The sequence below is a fragment of the Cynocephalus volans genome, chromosome 4 (assembly GCF_027409185.1).
Source record: "Cynocephalus volans isolate mCynVol1 chromosome 4, mCynVol1.pri, whole genome shotgun sequence".
Taxonomy (NCBI): domain Eukaryota; kingdom Metazoa; phylum Chordata; class Mammalia; order Dermoptera; family Cynocephalidae; genus Cynocephalus; species Cynocephalus volans.
Window position 1 is genome coordinate 104,173,310 of NC_084463.1, and position 19,841 is coordinate 104,193,150.

The 19,841-nt window shown below is 34.9% G+C and overlaps 1 protein-coding gene across 1 annotated transcript; it reads right to left on the reverse strand.

Moving 5' to 3' along the window:
* Positions 1-7,672: 7,672 nt before the first annotated feature.
* Positions 7,673-8,617, reverse strand: LOC134374778 (olfactory receptor 52K1-like). The gene has a single exon (XM_063092747.1). The coding sequence runs from the start codon at positions 8,615-8,617 to the stop codon at positions 7,673-7,675; it is 945 nt and encodes a 314-aa protein (XP_062948817.1).
* Between the last annotated feature and the right edge of the window lie 11,224 nt (positions 8,618-19,841).

Sequence of the window (19,841 nt, forward strand, 5' to 3'; positions counted from 1 at the left end):
TAAAGCAAACACTCTTAGACCTAAAGAAAGAAGCAGGTCCTAATACATTAATAGTGGGTGACCTGAACACCCCTTTCTCAGTATGGGACAGATTTTCCAGGCAACAAATCAATAAAGAGAAACAGAATTTAAACTACACCTTAGACCAACTGGACCTGGCAGATATATACAGAACATTTCACACAACAACTAAAGAATATATTTTCTTTTCATCAGCACATGGAACATTCTCCAGTATAGACCACATATTAGGTCACAAATCTAGTCTCAACAAATTTAGAAAAATTGAAATCATTCCAAGTATCTTTTCAGACCACAATGGACTAAAACTGGAAATTAATAATAAGCAAAAACCCTAGAAACCTTACTAATACATGGAAACTAAACAATAGGATAAAGGACCTACAGGCCCAAGAAGAAATTAAACAGGAAATCAAAAAAAAAAAATTCCTGAAACTAGTGAAAATAATGATACATCTTACGAAAACATGTGGGATACTGCAAAAGCAGTACTAAGAGGCAAATTCATTGCAATAAACACATACATCAAAAGAATGGAAAGATTTCAAATAAATGACCTAGTACTACACCTCAGAGGACTTGAAAAACAGGAATAATCCAATCCTAAAGATAGTAGATGAAAAGAAATAATTAAGATCAGAGCAGAACTAAATAAAATAGAGACCCCCAAAACAACAGAAGAGATAAAAAACCCCAAAAAGTTGTTTTTTTGAGAAGATAAATAAAATAGACAAACCATCAGCTAAGTTAACAAAACAAAAGGGAAGACCAAAATAACAAAAATCAGAAATGAGAAGGGAGATATTACCACTGATACCACAGAAATATGAAGAATCATTAGAGACTATTATAAAAATTGTATGACAACAAATATGAAAACCTGGAAGATATTGATAAGTTTCTGGACACATACAAACTACCCAGTCTGAACCAAGAAGAGATAGAAAACCTGAACAGACCAATCACAAGCAATGTGATTGAAGCGGAAATAAGCAATCTTCCAACTAAGAAAAGCCCATGTCCAGATGGCTTTACAACTGAATTCTATCAGACATTTAAATAGGAATTAATGCCAATTCTCCTCAAACTATTCCAAACCATTGCAACAGAAGCCATTCTCCCAAACGCATTCTATGAGACCAATATAACTCCAATACCAAAACTAGATAAAAGCATAACAAAGAAAGAAAATTACAGGCCAATATCCTTGATGAAAATACATGCAAAAATCATAAACAAAATATTAGCAATCAGAATACAGCAACACATTGAAAAAATTATACACCATGATCAAGTGGAATTTATCCAAGGGATGGAAGGATGGTTCAACATATGAAAGTCAATAAATATAATACATTACATCAACAAAATCAAGGACAAAAACCATATGATTATCTCAATAGATGTTGAAAAAGCATTTGACAAAATTCAATATCCCTTCATGATAAAGACTCTCAACAAATTAGGTATAGAAGGAAAGTATCTGAACACAATAAAAGCCATCTATGACAAGCCCACTTCCAGTATCATTCTGAATGTGTATGCACTCCAGTATTGGGTGCATACATATTTAAGAACAGAAACAAGACAAGGATGCCCTCTCTGATCACTTCTATTTAACGTAGTACTAGAGGTCCTAGGCAGAGCAATGAGGCAAGAGAAAGAAATAAGGAGCATTCAGATTGGAAAAGATGAAGTTAAATTGTCCCTATTTGCAGAAGACATGTTACCATATAGAGACAAACCTAAAGAATATATCAAAAAACTCCTAGAGTTAGTTAATAATTTCAGAAACATTGCAGGATACAAAATAAATGCCCCCAAATCTGTTGACCTTATATTCTTCAGTAATCAGCTAACAGGAAGAGAAATGCAGAAAGTAAGCCCATTTACTTACTATTAAGTCATGGAAAAAAAAAATACCTAGGACTAAATTTAATCAAGGAGGTAAACGATCTCTACTATGAGAACTACAAACTGCTACTGAAAGAAATTAAAGAAGACACAAAAAGATGGAAAGATATTCCATGCTGTTGGATTGGAAGAATTAACATTGTGAAAATGGGTATGCTACCCAAAGCCATCTACAGATTCAGTGAAATCCCCATCAAAATACCAATGACATTCTTTGCAGAAATGGAAAAATCAATCTTAACATTCATATGGAACAACAAAAGACCCAGAATAGCCAAAGCAGCACCTAGCAAAAAAATAAGAGTGGAGACATAGCATTACCTGATGTCAAATTATACTACAAAGTTATAGCAACCAACACAGCATGATACTGCCATAAAAATTGACACTTGGACCAATGGAGCAAATAGAGAACCCATAAGTCATCCCTCAGGCTTACAGCTATCTGAAATTTTGCAAAGGCAACAAAAACAAACATTCGGGAAATGACTGCCTCTTCAATAAGTGGTGCTGGGAAAATTGGATATCCATATGCAGAAGAATGAAATTAGACATGTATCTTTCACCATATACTAAAATCAACTCAAAATGAATTAAAGACTTAAGTATAAGACCTGCAAGTGTAAAATTACTAAGGGAAAATATAGGATAAACACTTCAGGAACTAGGTCTGGGCACAGACTTGTATGAACATGAGCCTGAAAGCACAAGCAACAAAAGAAAAAATAAACAAATGGGACTATATCAAACTAAAAAGCTTCTGCACAGCAAAAGAAACAATGAACAGAGTGAAATGTCACCCTACAGAGTGGGAGAAAGTTTTTGCTAACTATGCATCCCACAGGGGATTAATATCCATAATATACAAGGAACTCAAGCAATTACACAGTAAAAAAACCCAAATACCCCAATTAAAAAAATGGGCAAAGGAGCTGAACAGACATTTTCAAAAGAAGACATACAAATGGCCAATAGGCATATGAAAAAATTCTCACTAAAAAATGATCACTAATCATCAGGGAAATGCAAATTAAAACCACATTGATATACCACCTCACCCCAGTTAGACTGGCTATAATCAAAAAGATGGAAAATAACAAACACTGGCAAGGATGTGGATAGACGGGAATGCTCCTACACTGTTGGTGGGACTGTAAATTAGTACAACCACTACTGAAAACAGTATAGAGGTTTCTCAAACAACTACAGGTCGATCTTCCATATGATCCAGCAGTCTCACTTCTGGGTATATATCCAAAGGAATGGAAATCATCATGTCAAAGGGATACCTGCACTCCCATTTTCATTGCCGCTCTGTTCACAATAGCCAGGATATGGAACCAACCTAAATGTCCATTGACAGATGAGCGGATAAGGAAAATGTGGTATATATTCACCATGGAATACTACTCTGCCATAAAAAAGAATGAAATTCTCCCATTTGCAACAACATGGATGACCTTCGAGCAACTTATGTTGAGTGAAATAAGCAAAGCATAGAGGGATTAAAAACCTCACATACTCACTCATAAGTGAGAGATAAGAGAGAAAAAAGGAAGTAAAGAAAGACCACAGTGGTGTGTTGGACTTGCAGAGGGAGGGAACATATCTATGGGTACAAAGTGGAGTCGGGGAAAAGGGGTTGGGGAGGGAGATCGGGGATAATCGGGTGGGGGACATGGGGTATAATCACAGTTTGTAGTAATGGGCATGCTGCCAGTATGGATCTGGCCATCACTTATTGGGCACAACTGGTGACAATCAGTTTTGTACTCCATGAAAATTCATAACCAATAAAAAAATATAACCTTGAATGATAAAAAAAAATAAGTAAACAAATGAAAATAAAAAGGGGGAAAGAGAAATACTTGGGGTACCCAATCTATAGGCTTAGAAATATAAATTGAAAACTTGGACGATTTCTTTTAGAAAATGAAAGATGTCTCAGAATGCAGAACCACATCCCAGAGGGTAAAGCCAAGAAACACTAAAAAACTGAAAATTATCCTCATGTAGCAGGATAGAGCCCTAATTCAAAAGCTAGCAACATATGCCTTCCTATATTTCAGCATGCTATGGACCAGTAATTGCCATATTCCATCTTTCTTCCTATTTTGAAATGGAAGTGTTTTCACATTTATCCCATCACTGTATTAACATTGTATGTTGGCACTGTTGGAGGCAGATCACTTATCTCTTTAGTTAACAGATGTTAAGAGAAAAAGAAAGCATACTGGTGGAACTATACCCAAGGGACCACACCCATGAAACCTCACCTACATTTGGATAGGATTTAGATGATGGAATTCTGGAGAAATGCTACCATGAGCTGAGACTTAGAAGTTTGGGAGAGGTGTAAATGTATGTTGCATATGAAAGTAATATGAACAGGTGTAGCCAGAGAGAGGACCATGGCAGATTGGATGTTTCAAAGATGGCCATAACAGTATCTTCCAAACTACATGAGCTTGTACAACCATCGCGACTAAATCTTTTTCCAAAACCCTGAAATTTGAGCAGATCCTCTAACTGCCTTGAGCAATAGAATACTGTGGAAGTGATGCTGTGTAAGTTTTGGGTATAGAACATATCTGGCCTAGTAGCTTCTGATTTTCCCTCTTGAAGCTCTGAAACACCATATAAGAAAACCAGGTTAATTTAATGGAGAGACAGCCCAGGGGAAGAAGCAGGAGGCATCAGGCGTGTCAGCAAAGGCATGATACTGGATGTCTATCCTTCAGAGCCTCAGAGGATTCCAGCCCCAGTCCCTTTTTGTTATGCAATCATGTGAAGGATCTCAAGTGAGAACATTAAGCTGAGCCCAGTCAACTCCAACCTCTACATTCCAGGGTTACTTGTAATTCAGCAATCATAATCATAATAATTGAGAAGTGGAATTATTCTTTAGAGAACACATTGATACACTGAAGGTGAAAGAACATACCCTAAATAATATTCAAAAATGGAGGTGAAGAGGTTTCACCATGAAAGGATCCTAAATGGAGAGAAACAACACGTGAGAAAACAAAGTGCTTCCTTCCTCTCTCTGTCTCTCCCCTCTCTTTCTTCCTTCCTATTTCAGTCCCTCCATTTCCTTCTTCCTTTTCTTTCTCCTATTCTTTTATTTTAATGTATAAACTAAATGTGCAAGTCTATGCATTGTTTTATGATCTTGTTGTTTAATCAGAGAAGCTATTTGAAATAGAACTTACCTGTTCAACAAATATGTATTGAACTTACATTCCACAGAAATTCTAGATTCTGTGAAAACAATAGGCAAAACACTCATTCTGGTGTAGACAATGATTATGCAAAGAGACAATTATCATATTGAGTGATATGTGTCGTGATTGTGAAAGGAATGGATGACTCTGGAGACCATTAAAAAGGAAACTGATACCGAATGGAGGAAAAGAAGAGGTCAAGGAAGGCTGGCAGAGGGAAGTATTGCACGAGTCCTAGAAATTGCATAAGAGCGTGTGGTAGCAGCATTCTGAGATGGGTTGTTAATTTACTTAAGCAAATTTAGGTCTCTGAAAACTGGTACAGGCCAATTGTAAGGAAGTTAATAGTGGTTTTGCATAATTATTGATGTAATTTAATATGTACATTTAATATTTGTATATATGCACATTCCTGTGAATGCATGCATATCTCAGGTGAAGTGAATGAATGTGTATAAATGTAAATATGATAGCATGAGGGAGAGACCAAGAGAGACAGAGAAATAGAGAGACCAAGCATATAAGCTGTTTAAAAATAAATAAAATGATAGAAGTAAGTATATGAAAGGAAAAGTGTGTATATTTGTATATGTTTGTGCAGATAAATAACATCTGTGTGTATGCTTTTCCCAGGTATACTTGAAGATATCTAAAGTTTGAACATTAGAGATGAGAGAATGGGAGATTTACATATCTAGGTCCTTCAGTTTAGAAGTTGGTGTTTAGTAACTTTTCTTTATTTTAACTGTGACATGGGTTTAAAGCCTGTGCAAAATCCAACTTTTGCTTCTGGGCATAGCCCCTGCCCTTAAAAAAATGTCAGTATAAGAGCAATAACAAGGCTTGTATGCAAATAACTGAGGTATAGGACAGATCATAGACAAACAAATCTTGAAAACACCTGAAGTAGGGAAAAGGGCTGATCGATATTGTTTGAAGACAAGCATTAAGGGCAATAAATTGAAGGAAATGTCTCTTGAGGTGAGAAAGATTTCGACTAAAACGATTGAGGGAAAATGCCTCAATCTTTTTTAGTCAAAAAAGAATTAATATGAAGAAGAATGAACTAAAGTAGTAAGGAATGTGTGGTTTCTTTACAAAAGAAGCAGTCAGTTTTGGCTGGATTGATGCCTATAGTGATTTACTGAGAATAAAGCACCTGGCAAGGAAGACTGGTGTTAAGTCACACAATAACTTGAATGTCATGCTATTAAGTTAAGACTTTACCTTGAGTAACAGGCTGTTGAAAATTTTTATTGGATGAAATGAGATATTTGTTTGAGAATGACAACTTCAGTTGCAGTGTTAAGAACAACTTGGAACAGGAGAGAGATCAGAGATAGGGAAGTTAGTTAGAAGGATTTTATAATATGGAGATCCATAGATGTGAAAGAAGTCCAAGATAGAAAAAAGGTAGTGGAAATGTGCACAGAAATCTTGGTGATCAGTTATGTGGAGAGATGAAAATAAAAATAATTAAGTAATTGCAAGGTTTTAAATTAAATTTGTTAACTAAAGTCAAATGAACAAAAATGGGAAATATGGAGGGACAATATAGCTGGCAAAGAAATTGAGAGTTTATTTTGTGTACAATCTAGTACTGTATAGTCACAATGTTGCAAAGCAGATCTGTTAGGAGAGGACATCTCATATTAAGTGGTCTTTCCACAATAAAATAAAATATGAAAAAAAGAATTTGTTTGGCAAGTGTTAAGTTTAAGATGCATATGAAAAGTGGTTCACAATGCTGTTAGAATGTGCTTTCAAGAGCACAGACAAAATTCATGATTTAAGATTTAAATTTGGGTATCTTAAAGGTATAAAGATACACGAAGTCAGGTAGGTAAAAAGGAAAAGTGAAGCTAGAGAAAAAGCAGATTCATTAGAACTTTTTAAAATTTTATTTGTAAAATGCCTACATCTCAGATCCAATCTATTATATTTTACTAAAAATTAGTTTTTTCTTTTAATACCATTTAGACAGAGAAAGGGAGCTCATTACTCATTTATATCTACATGAATATTTACACATATTTATTTTCATTAGAAATCTCCTCCATAATATATTATTTGGTAGTGGTGAAATGGATAAAACATAAATATAAAAGAGAAAAAAATTAAATCAACTAAAACCTTTGGATAATTATGGTTGCCCATACATCTTGAGAATATAGGCCCAAATTGCATTTTTACCTCACTTAAAAAATGTGTTTCCAAATTATGTGATGTGGTATAATTAGATAAATAATGAATTTAACAGTAAAATGTTATCCTCATTTATTACTGGCATACGCATTTGGGGAGGGTTCTGGCTATGAGCGTTTCATAACAGCTGCATCTTGACAGGAAGAACATAACCCAGTTACGTTCCCACACTGGCTAAGTCCTTCTCTTGACTTGGTTATTCCTTTCCCCATGAGGCCCCAAAGCTGGCAGGAGTGATCTCTACCTCCCACCTAGTGTGACTTCCAGCTCCACTTTTCCAGGTCTCTTGTCCCCCAAAGGTATAAACCTCAGTCTCCGTGACAGTGGAGGATCCGCAATACCCACTCCCGCATTTGCTTGGTCCGGGCACCATAAATCAAGGGGTTGACCATGGGAGGCACCAGGAAATAGAGATTGTCAATGATAATCTGTAGATGAGGAGCCATATGGCAGCCTAAAATTTGGGCCAGGACAGAGAAGACAACAGGAGAATAGAAGAGACCAATGACAGAAAGATGAGAGCCACATGTGCTGAGAGCTTTTCCCCGTGCTTCCCAAGATGGTATCCGAAAGACAGCACGAAGGATAAGTCCATATGACAGACCGATAAAAAACAGATCAAATCCCACAGATGCTACGATAACCATGATGCCATAGGTAATGTGTTCAGAGATGTCTCCGCAGGCTATCAGCACCACAGCCATGTATGCACAGTAGGAGTAAGGAATGATGTGCGTTTGGAATCTTTCCAGTCTTTTTGCCAGGATGGGTGCTGGGGTCAGCACTGCCACTGTCCTTGCCAGAAGAGCCATTGCTATCTTTATAAGCATGCTGTTAGCCAGGATGGTGGTATATCTCAGAGGGTACCAGATAGCCACAAATCTGTCAAAAGCCATAGCCAGGAGGATCCCAGATTCCATGACGTAGAAGGAAGGGATGAAAAACATCTGTGTGAGGCAGGCATTGAAACTTATTTCCTTGTCATTCATCCAGAAAATACCCAGCATGCGGGGCACAGTTACAGTGACCAGGCACAGGTCAACAGTTGATAACATGGCCAGGAGGAGAAACATGGGCTCATGAAGACTCATCTCCACCCAGATGATGCATATAATGGCGACATTGCCAATGACCGTGATGACAAATACCAAGAAAAAAGGCACAGAGAACCAGCCATGGAAAGATTCCAGGCCAGGAATTCCAGCCAGGATAAATATCAAGGGCTGAGGAATGGAGTTATTGCAAGAAGACATCCTTAACCAGAGCTCCTCAAGGTCTGATTCCTTGGGAGAAAGAAACAAGGGACATTTTGAAACCATTGCATCATTTGCACCTACAAAATGCTAATTGTTACAGCAGTTTAAAATGATAATTATGATTATACTATGTGAACTACTGATCAAATGAATCCTTCAGCTATTTGGAGTGAAGAGGAAGATAATTCTAGACTATTTCCTCTGCAAGAGAGAGAAATAGTCTCAGAAATAAATTATCAATAAACACATATCAACTCCATAGTTTAGATTCTCCTGTGGCTCTGATCCTATTTAATATTCAAATTTGCAATCCTGTAGGATTTTTTTTCTAGAGAGCAGAACAAGGCAGGATAGTGTTTGAACATTACAGGCAGAAAGTCGGGGTATGAACAAGCCAGAAAGTATGGTTTTCACTCAAGACAAGGAAAGTGAATTCAATCATACCAGAGTCCCAAGTTTCTGGGATTAAACTTGGTGCTTTGGAATTCTTTCCTGTAATATTTAGCTGCAAATTGCTCATTTTGACAAAGGACATAGGAAATCTGCTAATCGTATTCCTGGAAAGCATGATTGTACTCTGGAGGAATAAAAGATGTTTTGGATAACAAAAGTGGAGTCCAAAAATTCCTCCATAGACAAAAATTCAGTATCAAATTTCCAGATTATCCATAGAGCCTGGTTGGAGAGTGGGTAAAGGTAAAGGTAAATTAATGATTTTCTGTATATATACGTGTTTGTGTGTTTTTATATGAAAAGCAGGGTTTGGGGGTTAATGGTAACCCATGTTTCTATAGAAAAATGGCTTTATTATATTTATTAAATACTTTAAGCCACAAATCTCTTTTGGATAGAAGTACATATTTACAAATTTACAAATTATTTGATTAAAGCCATAGAATAAAGAGTACACTTAATCATTATATTGAAAGAAGAAACCAAACAAATGTATAATAAATACAGAAATAGAGCTATGGAAATAAGACCTTTTTTAAACTAGATGATTGTAATTAAATTTCACTATTTAGGTTTATATTTCAGATTTCGTTAGAAATATTCAACTATACAGTAACTTTAAAAGAAAATCACAGAAAAAGAGAAATTTCAATAAAAGGTTAAGATAAAGAATGGAAAAGTATACCATGAAGTTTTTGTAAAAAAACAAGCATAGTGATATTGTGTCATATTATTTTGCTTTAATTGTTGATGAATTTGAATTACTAGTCTTTTTACTAATATACGTTACAATTTCACCTCATCTTTTAATTATGTTTACAATTTATTTTTAATACCAAAGCATCATTTTTAAGTTTCTTCTAAATAATTATATATTTTTATCTCAGCCATAATATGAGCCTTTAAAACAAAAATAAAAACAAAATTAGACTTAGGTTATATAAAATTGGAATGGAATTTTTGTTAATTAATCTATTCTAAATATGTAAAAGCCCCAAAATAGGGTGGCATATCTGCTGTAACAGTACTTTACCACTTATACATCATAAATTGAGTTATTCAGATATAAGTATTTTATATGTCAATTGCATTTGGAAAAAGGCACACCACAGCTAAAAGATAGGCAGGTCTTTTGGAAAGTAATTTTATAATGAAAATAGCAAAATCTTTGGGATAACCCATGTCTCAGATATAATCTCAGTCTTGCTACTTATTCTATGTGATTTGACCAAGTAGTTAAGGCTTTGAGACTCTTTCCTTATCTCAAAAAAATGAAATGAGGTATACCTTGCAAATCTTGTAATGAGGATTAAAACCACCATTAAATTCCAATGTTATATAACACATACATGTTCCTGGCATAATTCTTTGTATGTTTCGGTGCTCTAATGAAGATTTTTTTTTTTTTTGGCCTTTCTATGAAGTACAAGGTTTAAATAAGTCATGAAAGAAATAATGTTTGTTTTGATGTGTTTGTTTCTTGGAAAGAGCTGTGACTAAGATAATGAATAGTCTCTAATTGATACCATAAGAAATATTTGATTATTCTGGTAATTTTGCCCTTAAACATTTTTAGATTCATTATGTGCTAACAGGAAAAAATATTTAATGTCACTAAAAGTACATACTGGCCAACCAAAAGATGCTAAAAAATTAAAAATGCACATTTTGGTTCAGTAGGGAAAAGAGTCCTATAACAAAGAGCTGCTTCCAAACAGACAAAGCAGCCCTGTGAAACTAGAAGCTCACAATCAGTAGTGTTGCCAGGTAGAAACTGAATGATCACCTATCAGGAAAACTGTAAATAAAAATTCTCCATATAGTGGTGGCATTAGGATATTATGAAACCTTTAAGCAGCATGAGAGGGTTTTGCCTGAGCTACCAGAAACAACGGCCAACAACAACTATACCATCTTTAAGTACACTTAAAGACACCATAAATTCAGAAATAAAAAAAATTGAAAATTATTTGTTATTTTCTGAAGAATGTCATTAATAATTCTAAAACATTGTAGAACCCAACTTAGTGATTGTGGTATTTGGTTCAAAAGATTTGAGTATCTTTTTTTGTACATGACTTTTTGCATCCAGGATTTTCTGGTCTTTTCCCCCTCCTACTTTTTTCCTTTCTCCTGGAGTATTACCTGCAAATGTTTGAGTGTCACAATGGACCTGGGACTAGCAAATTCCACTTGAGGCTTGAGGAAGATGTCTTGATCTCCAGAAAAAGATGGAGTGTGTGACCCTGAGTTAGATTTATGCTGGTTTATATTGGCTCTCTTGGGTCCCCAGTGTCCTCTCTGCTAGCCAAAGTGTTTTTCTTAGCTTGGATACTCTGGGGAACAAATCCTAGCACATGTGGATAAGAACAGATGTTTAGAAGCACTATAAAATTAACTATTGGTGTGTTGTTGGAGGTGGGAGGGTATGGTTTAGGAACTCTAAAGAGAGGAGTAGGGACTGAGGGTTCATTTAGGATGAAAATTTTAAAAAGTCTGGAGCAGCAAAAGGATTATCCTAAAGGCAGAGTTGCTTGCAGTTACAATTACATAAAAATTGTTATAGCTAGCTTCAAAATCAATAGTATAAGTCATTTTCATTCCTTTTTACCTTTGGGCTTTTATAAGTAAAAATTAAACTGAAATTAAGAGTTTAGTTTCTTAGCTGGAAAAAAAATCCACTAAGCAAAATCTTAACTGACTAAATTAAGACTATTGTTTGGTAAATAAAATATACAAAAAAGAAACATAGAGGAGAGGGATGAAAACAAGAGGAAGAAAGGAGCTCTAGAAAAACATTATTGTATCATATTAGGTTTAGGAGAGACTGAGGTTTCAAAAGACTCTGGCTAAAGTCAGAAACTAAACTTGTGAGTAGACCTAAAAGAGGGGAAGAAAATATTGAGAACTATTTTGTTAGAGAAGGAGGTAGAATGTAAACATCTTGAAGATGATGATTGGGGCTCCATTTGTCCACTATTATTTTCCCAGTGCCTTGCAAATCGTAGGTCCTCAAATATTTTTGTGTGAACAAATGTGCCTACACATGCACGCACAACATTTTTTTTTTTCATCAGTCTCATCCACTCTGAACTGAAGTCCTAGAATAATACTGCCAAGGATGAGCGACAAGGATGGGCTTACTGAAGTATTCACTAAGCCATGTCCCTCAGCCTAAAGTACATTCAGGATACTTAAATCAATCTAATTCTTTCCATCGTGGTTGATGCCAAAGTGGATCAAGTTATTGTCATATTGTCCTAGCACACTTTCACAGGATCCTGAAAGGTCTACTGTATTCATTCCTTCCATTCTTTGTCTCAACCCCATTTCCCTCAGTGCTGCCATGATAATATTTTTTTTCTAATAAATGTACCAGGTATTTTTATTGTATGTAGTTAAGGTTTATGACATGATGTTTTGACAGGCACAGTGAAATGGTTCCTATGTCCAAAAAACTAACACATCCATCATGTCACATAGTTACTTTTTTGTGGTCTGACCACTTAAAATCTACTGTCTTAGCAAATTTCAAGTGTGCGATACCGTATTATTAACTATAGTCCCTATGCTGCATGTTAAATTTCTATAACTTATTTATCTTGCATAACTGTAATTTTGTACTCTTTGACATACGTCTCTCTATCCCCCCCCGCCACCCCTGGTAAACACCTTTCTACTCTGTTTCCATGCATTTGGTGCTTTTTTTTTTAGAGTTCATGTATAAGTGAGATCATGCAAGCATTTTTCTTTCTGTGTCTGGATTATTTCACTTAGCACAATATCCTTCAGGTTCATCAGTGCTGCCACAAAAGACAGAATCTCTTGTTTTAAGGCTGAATAACATCTTTTCAAAACACAAACCTGATCATGCCACTCCTGTGCATAAAATTTCCATTGTCTTCCTCTTATTTTTATGATAAAATTGAGACCTCTCGGCATGCCCTTCCCACCCCTGCATGCTACTATGCCAGTCTTACTCAAGCCACTATTTAGTTTGCTCTTAGTACGCCAGCCCACACTGCAGAGTTCCTTCAGTTCATTTGATGTGTGACACCCTGTCCCATCTTGAAATCCACATCTTGTTCTCGCTGTAACATCATCATCCCCCACTCTCATGACGTCTCTTTCTCTCCTCAGCTAGTTAATTCCCATTCACCGAACAACTATCATTTTTAAGAAAACTTTTCTTGATTTCCCTAGACTAGATCAAAACCTCATGCTATGTGCCAATATGAAAACTCACATTTCTACCTGATAGCACTTCGTATCTGGTGTGATCATAAATTTAAGTATCAGTTGATTAAATTATGTCACTTCCACCAAAATGTAAGCTCCCTGAGTCGTGGACTTCTGCTCACCTTTCATCAGAATCTAGCACATCCTGGTACATTTTAGCCACTCCATAAATAAATATTTGTATATGAATATATAAAAAAGCTGCATATATTCTCTGTCAGTTAGAATTTAGTACATTTTCTATTTTTAATTGCACATATTTATGGGGGACAAAATAGTATTTTTATACATGGATATATTGTTCAATGATCCAATGAGGGTAAATAGTACATCCATCATCTTAAGCATTTATCATTTCTTTTCTTTTTTTTTTTAAATTTTATTTTGTCGATATACATTGTGGCTGATTATTGCTCCCCATCACCAAAACCTCCCTCCCTTCTCCCTCCCCCCCTCCGCCCCAACAATGTCCTCAATGTCCTTTCTGTTTGCTTGTCGTATCAACTTCAAGTAATTGTGGTTGTTATATCTTCTCTCCCCCTCCCCGGTTTTGTGTGTGTGTGTGTGTGTGTGTGTGTGTGTGTGTGTGTGTGTGTGTGTGAATTTATATATTAATTTTTAGCTCCCACCAATAAGTGAGAACATGTGGTATTTCTCTTTCTGTGCCTGACTTGTTTCACTTAATATAATTCTCTCAAGGTCCATCCATGTTGTTGCAAATGGCAGTATTTCATTCATTTTTATAGCTGAGGAAAGGACTATTACGTAGCAAAGAAAAAGTTAAAACCCCAATAACTGCTCCATTTACAGTCAAGACATTATATCTTAAGTAACAACACATTCCAGGAGAATTTAAATATGACCACCACCACCAGAAAGGATCGATGATAAATCATAACATTTCAAATCAATATGTTAAGGAGAAGAGGAATAAGGGAATAACTTTGTAGGGGCTGAGATAGGATCTAGAATTAGTAAATATAATTTGTTTAGTAGATTAACATGGAATCATTTTTATTTTAAATGGCTATTAAACAAAAATTGAAAAAGCAATCCCCCAAAATCAAAACTGAAGCAAAAAAATATAAACTGCATCTATTTGTTGACATATCTTAATAATTATTTAATGTCTAATACATTTATTTTAATATTTTTCTTCATTCATTTTGTTATTTGTGCATTCTCAATTGTTTTTCTTAATAATATTTTTTAAGGCTTTATTCTTCCTAAAGTAATCTTTAAATATTATTTTTTAAATCTACTACTACTACTTTATTAACAAATTAATGCTGGAATGTGACTAAAATTTTTTCAATTTCATTAATATCTGTGTTTTAATTTTATTTTCTTTGAAATATTTTTTCAATTTTATAGTTTTGGGGATGAACAGCAAATTCTTTATTTGCATGCTTTCTTTTTAGAAATATTTACAGGTATATATTTTTTGAATTTACTTTTTAGTTATTTTCCTTAATTTTTATTATAATGCCTGCAAATGTTTTTGCATTACTTAGCTCCTTAAATCAATAAATTTAAAAAAAATACTGCCAAATAAATGCCTTATTATTTAACTTATATTACTCTACGGTTTAAGCTATTTATCTCAGTTCTGAATGAAAAAAAATAAATGAGTAGGTTTTAACTTCAGGAACCTGTCTGGGTTCTCTGACTGAATAGAAAAGAAAAAAATTCCTCCTTTTGGCAGGAGGAAGAAGAAAGCAGCAAGCACTTTCTCCATTGTAGGAGAGGCCAGATGCAACTACTGACCCTTCCTTCACCTTTGGAAAAGTATCTAATCATGCCCCATGCCACTGGCTCACTAGAAATTTCCCTGAGGTAAATGGCCTATAAACTTTTAATAGATTTATTTCACACCTTCTGATTTACAATTTTTTTTTAACCAATAGTAATTGCTATTTTGTGCATTAAGTGCAATCAGTATGATGCCAACAATGTAATGGACCAGTGTGGAAGAAAAAGGAGATCACAATCCTTATAAACTAAACAATGACAAAGAGCTGGAGAGTTGATATACTCCTGAGGTAGGACAGTGAAAGTGTGTTGCTGGCCTTGCCTGCTGAAAGCAAAATGCTTCTGATGGTCCTTATCAACTACTGTTGAGAAAAAACGATGTACCATATCAATAGCTCCATATCAGATACTAGGTACCTGGAATGTGTTAATTTGTTCAAACAATGAAACCACATCCTGCATAGCAGTAACAATTGGAGTCACCACTTGGTTAAGCTTACTAAACCACCTGTCTTTTTCCAAAATCCATGTTTCTTCACAGGCCAAATAAGAAAGTTGAGTGGGAACGTGGTGGGAAATACCACCCTGCCTTCTTTACATCCTTGGGGGTGGCATCAATCAATCTCTTCAGTCTCTCCAGGAATGTGGTAATGCTTTCGGTTTTCTATTTTTCCTGAGTGGAGGCAGTTCTAGTGGTTTCCACTTGGCCTTTCTCACCATAATAGTCCTCCCTTCACTGGTCAGGAAATCAATGTAAAGTTTCTAAATCTTGCTGTGCACATCTATTCTAATTACGGATTCAAACTTAAATTGGAAAAATAATCACAGGATAGGTTTAGAAACCCTCTGGAACCACACCCTTTATACTCTCTTTACTACTGAAAATAGGGTCATTAGTGTTTTCAAATCTAATCTGATTAGAGAGCCAATTCTATAAACTTTGGGACTAATTTAGAAAAATTATCCTTAAGATTCTCTTCCTTTAGACCCCACACTCATTACCAAAATCTGTAGTCAGGGTTCTATAGAGAGAACAGAACAAATATATATATATTGATGGTACTTCAGAAAGTTTATGGAAAAATGGAATTAAAAGACAAAATGAATCTTTACCATAAACTTTTTGAAGACCCTTTTTATGTATACACATCTACGTGTATGTAGGTATACATATGTGTGATGTATATATACATATAGGACATAGTTCATATGCTCTGTTTTATATGCATACATACACATATATGCACATAGATGTGTACATATATGTAAATATACACATATATAGTCATGCATCACTTAAGATAGGGATATTTCATGAGAAAAGTGTCATTAGATGATTTTATCATTATGCAAACTTCTTAAAGTGTACTTATAAAAACCTAGGTGGTATAGCCTACTAACATACCTAGGGTATATGGTATAGTCACTATATTCTTATGAGACTACTGGTGTATATGTGCTTCATCATTGACCAAAACATTATGCTGTGCATGACTATATATATATATATATATACACACACACATATATATATATATACATATACATATATACATATACATATACATATACATACATATACATATACATATACATATATATACATATATACAATATAAAGGGTTTTAAAAAAATTTGTAAAAAATAGAATTAAGAGATGATATGAATATTTCCATGAACTTTTTGAAGACCCTATGTACAGATAGTGATAGAGCTACAGATATAGACATATACAGAAAAAGAAAGAGACAGACAGAGGGAGAGAGAGACATTAGCTTATGTGATTATGGAGGCTGGAAGTCCAAAATCTGCAGGACAGGCTGGAAACCCTGGGAAAAGTTGATGTTGTAGTCTCAATTCAAAAGGCAATCTGGATGCTCCATTCCTTCTTCCTTGGGATACCTCACTTTTTTTCTCATAAGGCCTTCCATGGATTGGACAAGGCCCACCCATAATACGGAGGGTAATCTGCTTTATTCAAAGTTCTACTGATTTAAATGTTAATGACAACTAAAAAATACCTTCATAACAATATCTAGACTGGTGAGTAAACACTTGGGCTCATAGCCTATCCAAGTTAATACATAAAATTAACTATCACAAAAAGTAAATATGATGACAAACATGGCTCCCATGTTCATGCAGTATAGTAGTGGTAGAGGGAGTGACAATGAGAAGATGAAAGTCTATGCAGACACATGAGAAGTGAATAAAAGGAATACAGAGTTTTCCTCCAGACGTTAATTTAGAAAAGCCTTTAAACATGAGATGAGAAGTGTGGAGTATACTAACATTTATAAAACATGTATTTCACAGGGCCTCACCTCCAAAGCCCTGTAGTTTCAAGTTTAGCCTAACTTTTTAAAGTTACATATAGAAATGTTAACCTTGCAAAAGGTAGGAAACTTTTCCCAGGCTAAAGTCTCTGTTGTAAGATGAAGAATTGTAACACAGCAAAATTGCTGGCTCCAAGAGCAGACGTCCTTGGAGCAGGTTAACCTACTGATTGATATGTTAAGTTGCTTTATTGTTGTGTAAACATACTAAGGAAATTGCTGTAGGGAAAGAAAATGCTCGCTAAGAACAAGCTTTTGTTGGTGGATCAACTTAACCTTTTGCAAATTGCATTATGGAATGTCACTTTGTTATCTCACTGATGTTACCAGCTTCTATTGTTAAAGTATACTTAGCCATAACTCCACCTATGTTCCTTTTCTGTAACTTTCTGGCCTGGAGAATAAATACTGAGATAGAACCCCAGTTTGAGGTTAATTTCCCAAAGGAGGAATGCTTCTCTCTTGAGGGTTCCAGGAAATTAACCCCTTCGTGGTGTCTCACTGCTCAGAAGAAATGGGCTTTGAGTAATCCTTTTTGCACCTCCATCACCCCATGTGAGGCAAAACAACAAGGAAAATAGTGTAACACACTGATCCAAAGACAGAAGGTAAAAGGTGATTAAATGAAGAGCCTGATTCAGTCACTAAAAGGTATGAGAGCTAGGATATTCAACATTTTGCCAAATGCTTGAGATATATACATATGGATTTAAAATCTGAAGCATTTTGAAATTGTATTTCTTTCTAAAATATTACTTTTAAAATATTTATTGAAATATAATTTACATATCATAAAATTCATCTCTTTAGTGTTTTACTCGTTTTTTTACTCTATTTAGTTTTTCAACAATCACCAAAATTAAATTTCAGAATATTTTCATCACATTAATGAACCTTTTATTGGCTTTCTTCCATTCTGTTTCATTCCCAACTTTTTCACAATGCTGCCTGAGATTGCTTTTTACATAAACTGCTGTTATCCAAATTCTTATCTCCAAATCCAAGACTATTATTTCCAATTCAGATTTTAAGCTTTTCTAATATTTCACAATATCTGGCTAAACCAAGAAAGCCATCACATGGACGAAGATGACTCTGAATTATGATTGTTGAGTGGTGATAAAATTTCAAAAGTTTTGGAATCCTATAGTTTGGCAAAAGTTCTCGGGTGTGGAAGACATTATGTCTTCTAAAACATAGTTCTTATGTTCTTTTGTATCTATTTAGAGAATGCTTCTCAACATAAAATGAGAAACTGAATTATCCACTAACAACAAGTAACACAAGTAGCCATGGATTCTGAAACGGAGTCTGGTTAAATTATTTTCAATAGACTGTCTGTCAGAGGTACCAAATTCACTTGTTTATATTGCCATATAAGTTTTCATCCCTCATGTCTTCACAGTTTTTCTGCTGATTTTCCTCAATGCCTTATTTTTATAAGGACTCATTTTACTTACATTGATAAAAACACTGAGAAGTCACTTACATTACAACATATACTGAAGTTGGAGAGAAGTATTTAATAAGAGAGAGAGAGAAGGAGAGAGTTCTCAGCCTGAAAATAAGGTTCAGCTACTATTTTTGGAAAAGGTTCTTTTCAACTATGTGGGAAGAAGAAATGGAACTAAGAGAGTTCAAGTGCCTGACCATGACTGAGGGCCCACTGTAGTAGGAAGGCTGCTTAAATAAAAGATCCTTTTGGAGTGTAGAACTGCACCACATAAAGGAGATTTCTGTTAAGGTAACATCATCCCAGACACAGATGATGGCTGTGGTCAAAGCAATGCATAGCTTCATCTGTAGACACAGAATTTTGGAGATTATTAAGTAGACTATATGGTTGTTACATAAATAATAAGAATGGAGAATCTGCAAACAAAGGGAAATAAGACGGAAGTTCTGATACATCCTTTGATTCAAGTAAATGTGTGCAGTATTTCTTGCTGAAATGATTAGCAACCACTTTAATTCTTTATTGCTACAAAATTTGTGTCTTCAAATCCATACATCAGTTTTCAGACGTACTTTTTTAAAATGCAGATTTAAATCTCACTATATTGACTTTCTGTTAACTGTCACCGATTTTTCAAAGTTGTCTCTTGTATAAAGAATGACTTTGAAACTATATGTGGTATACATACATGTATATGTACACACACACACACACACACACACACACACACACACACTCTGATGCCTACCTGCTTCCCTGAATGTATCTCCCACAATACTCCATACTACATCCAACTGTAATAACATTTTAATTGGTATAGATCTGTACAATTTGTTTTATGATCCCCTTCTGGTAATGCACTCCTTCTGCTTGAAATTTCTCATTACATTTTTCACTCGGTTTTCTCCAGGTTACACTTTAAGACACTATTTAAATGAAATCTAATAATAAGTAAAACTACTATTTGATAAAAAATGAATAAAAA

Excerpts from the sequence above, each read along its gene's own strand:
- LOC134374778 (XM_063092747.1), bottom strand. The coding sequence starts at position 8,617 with ATGTCTTCTTGCAATAACTCCATTCCTCAGCCCTTGATATTTATCCTG.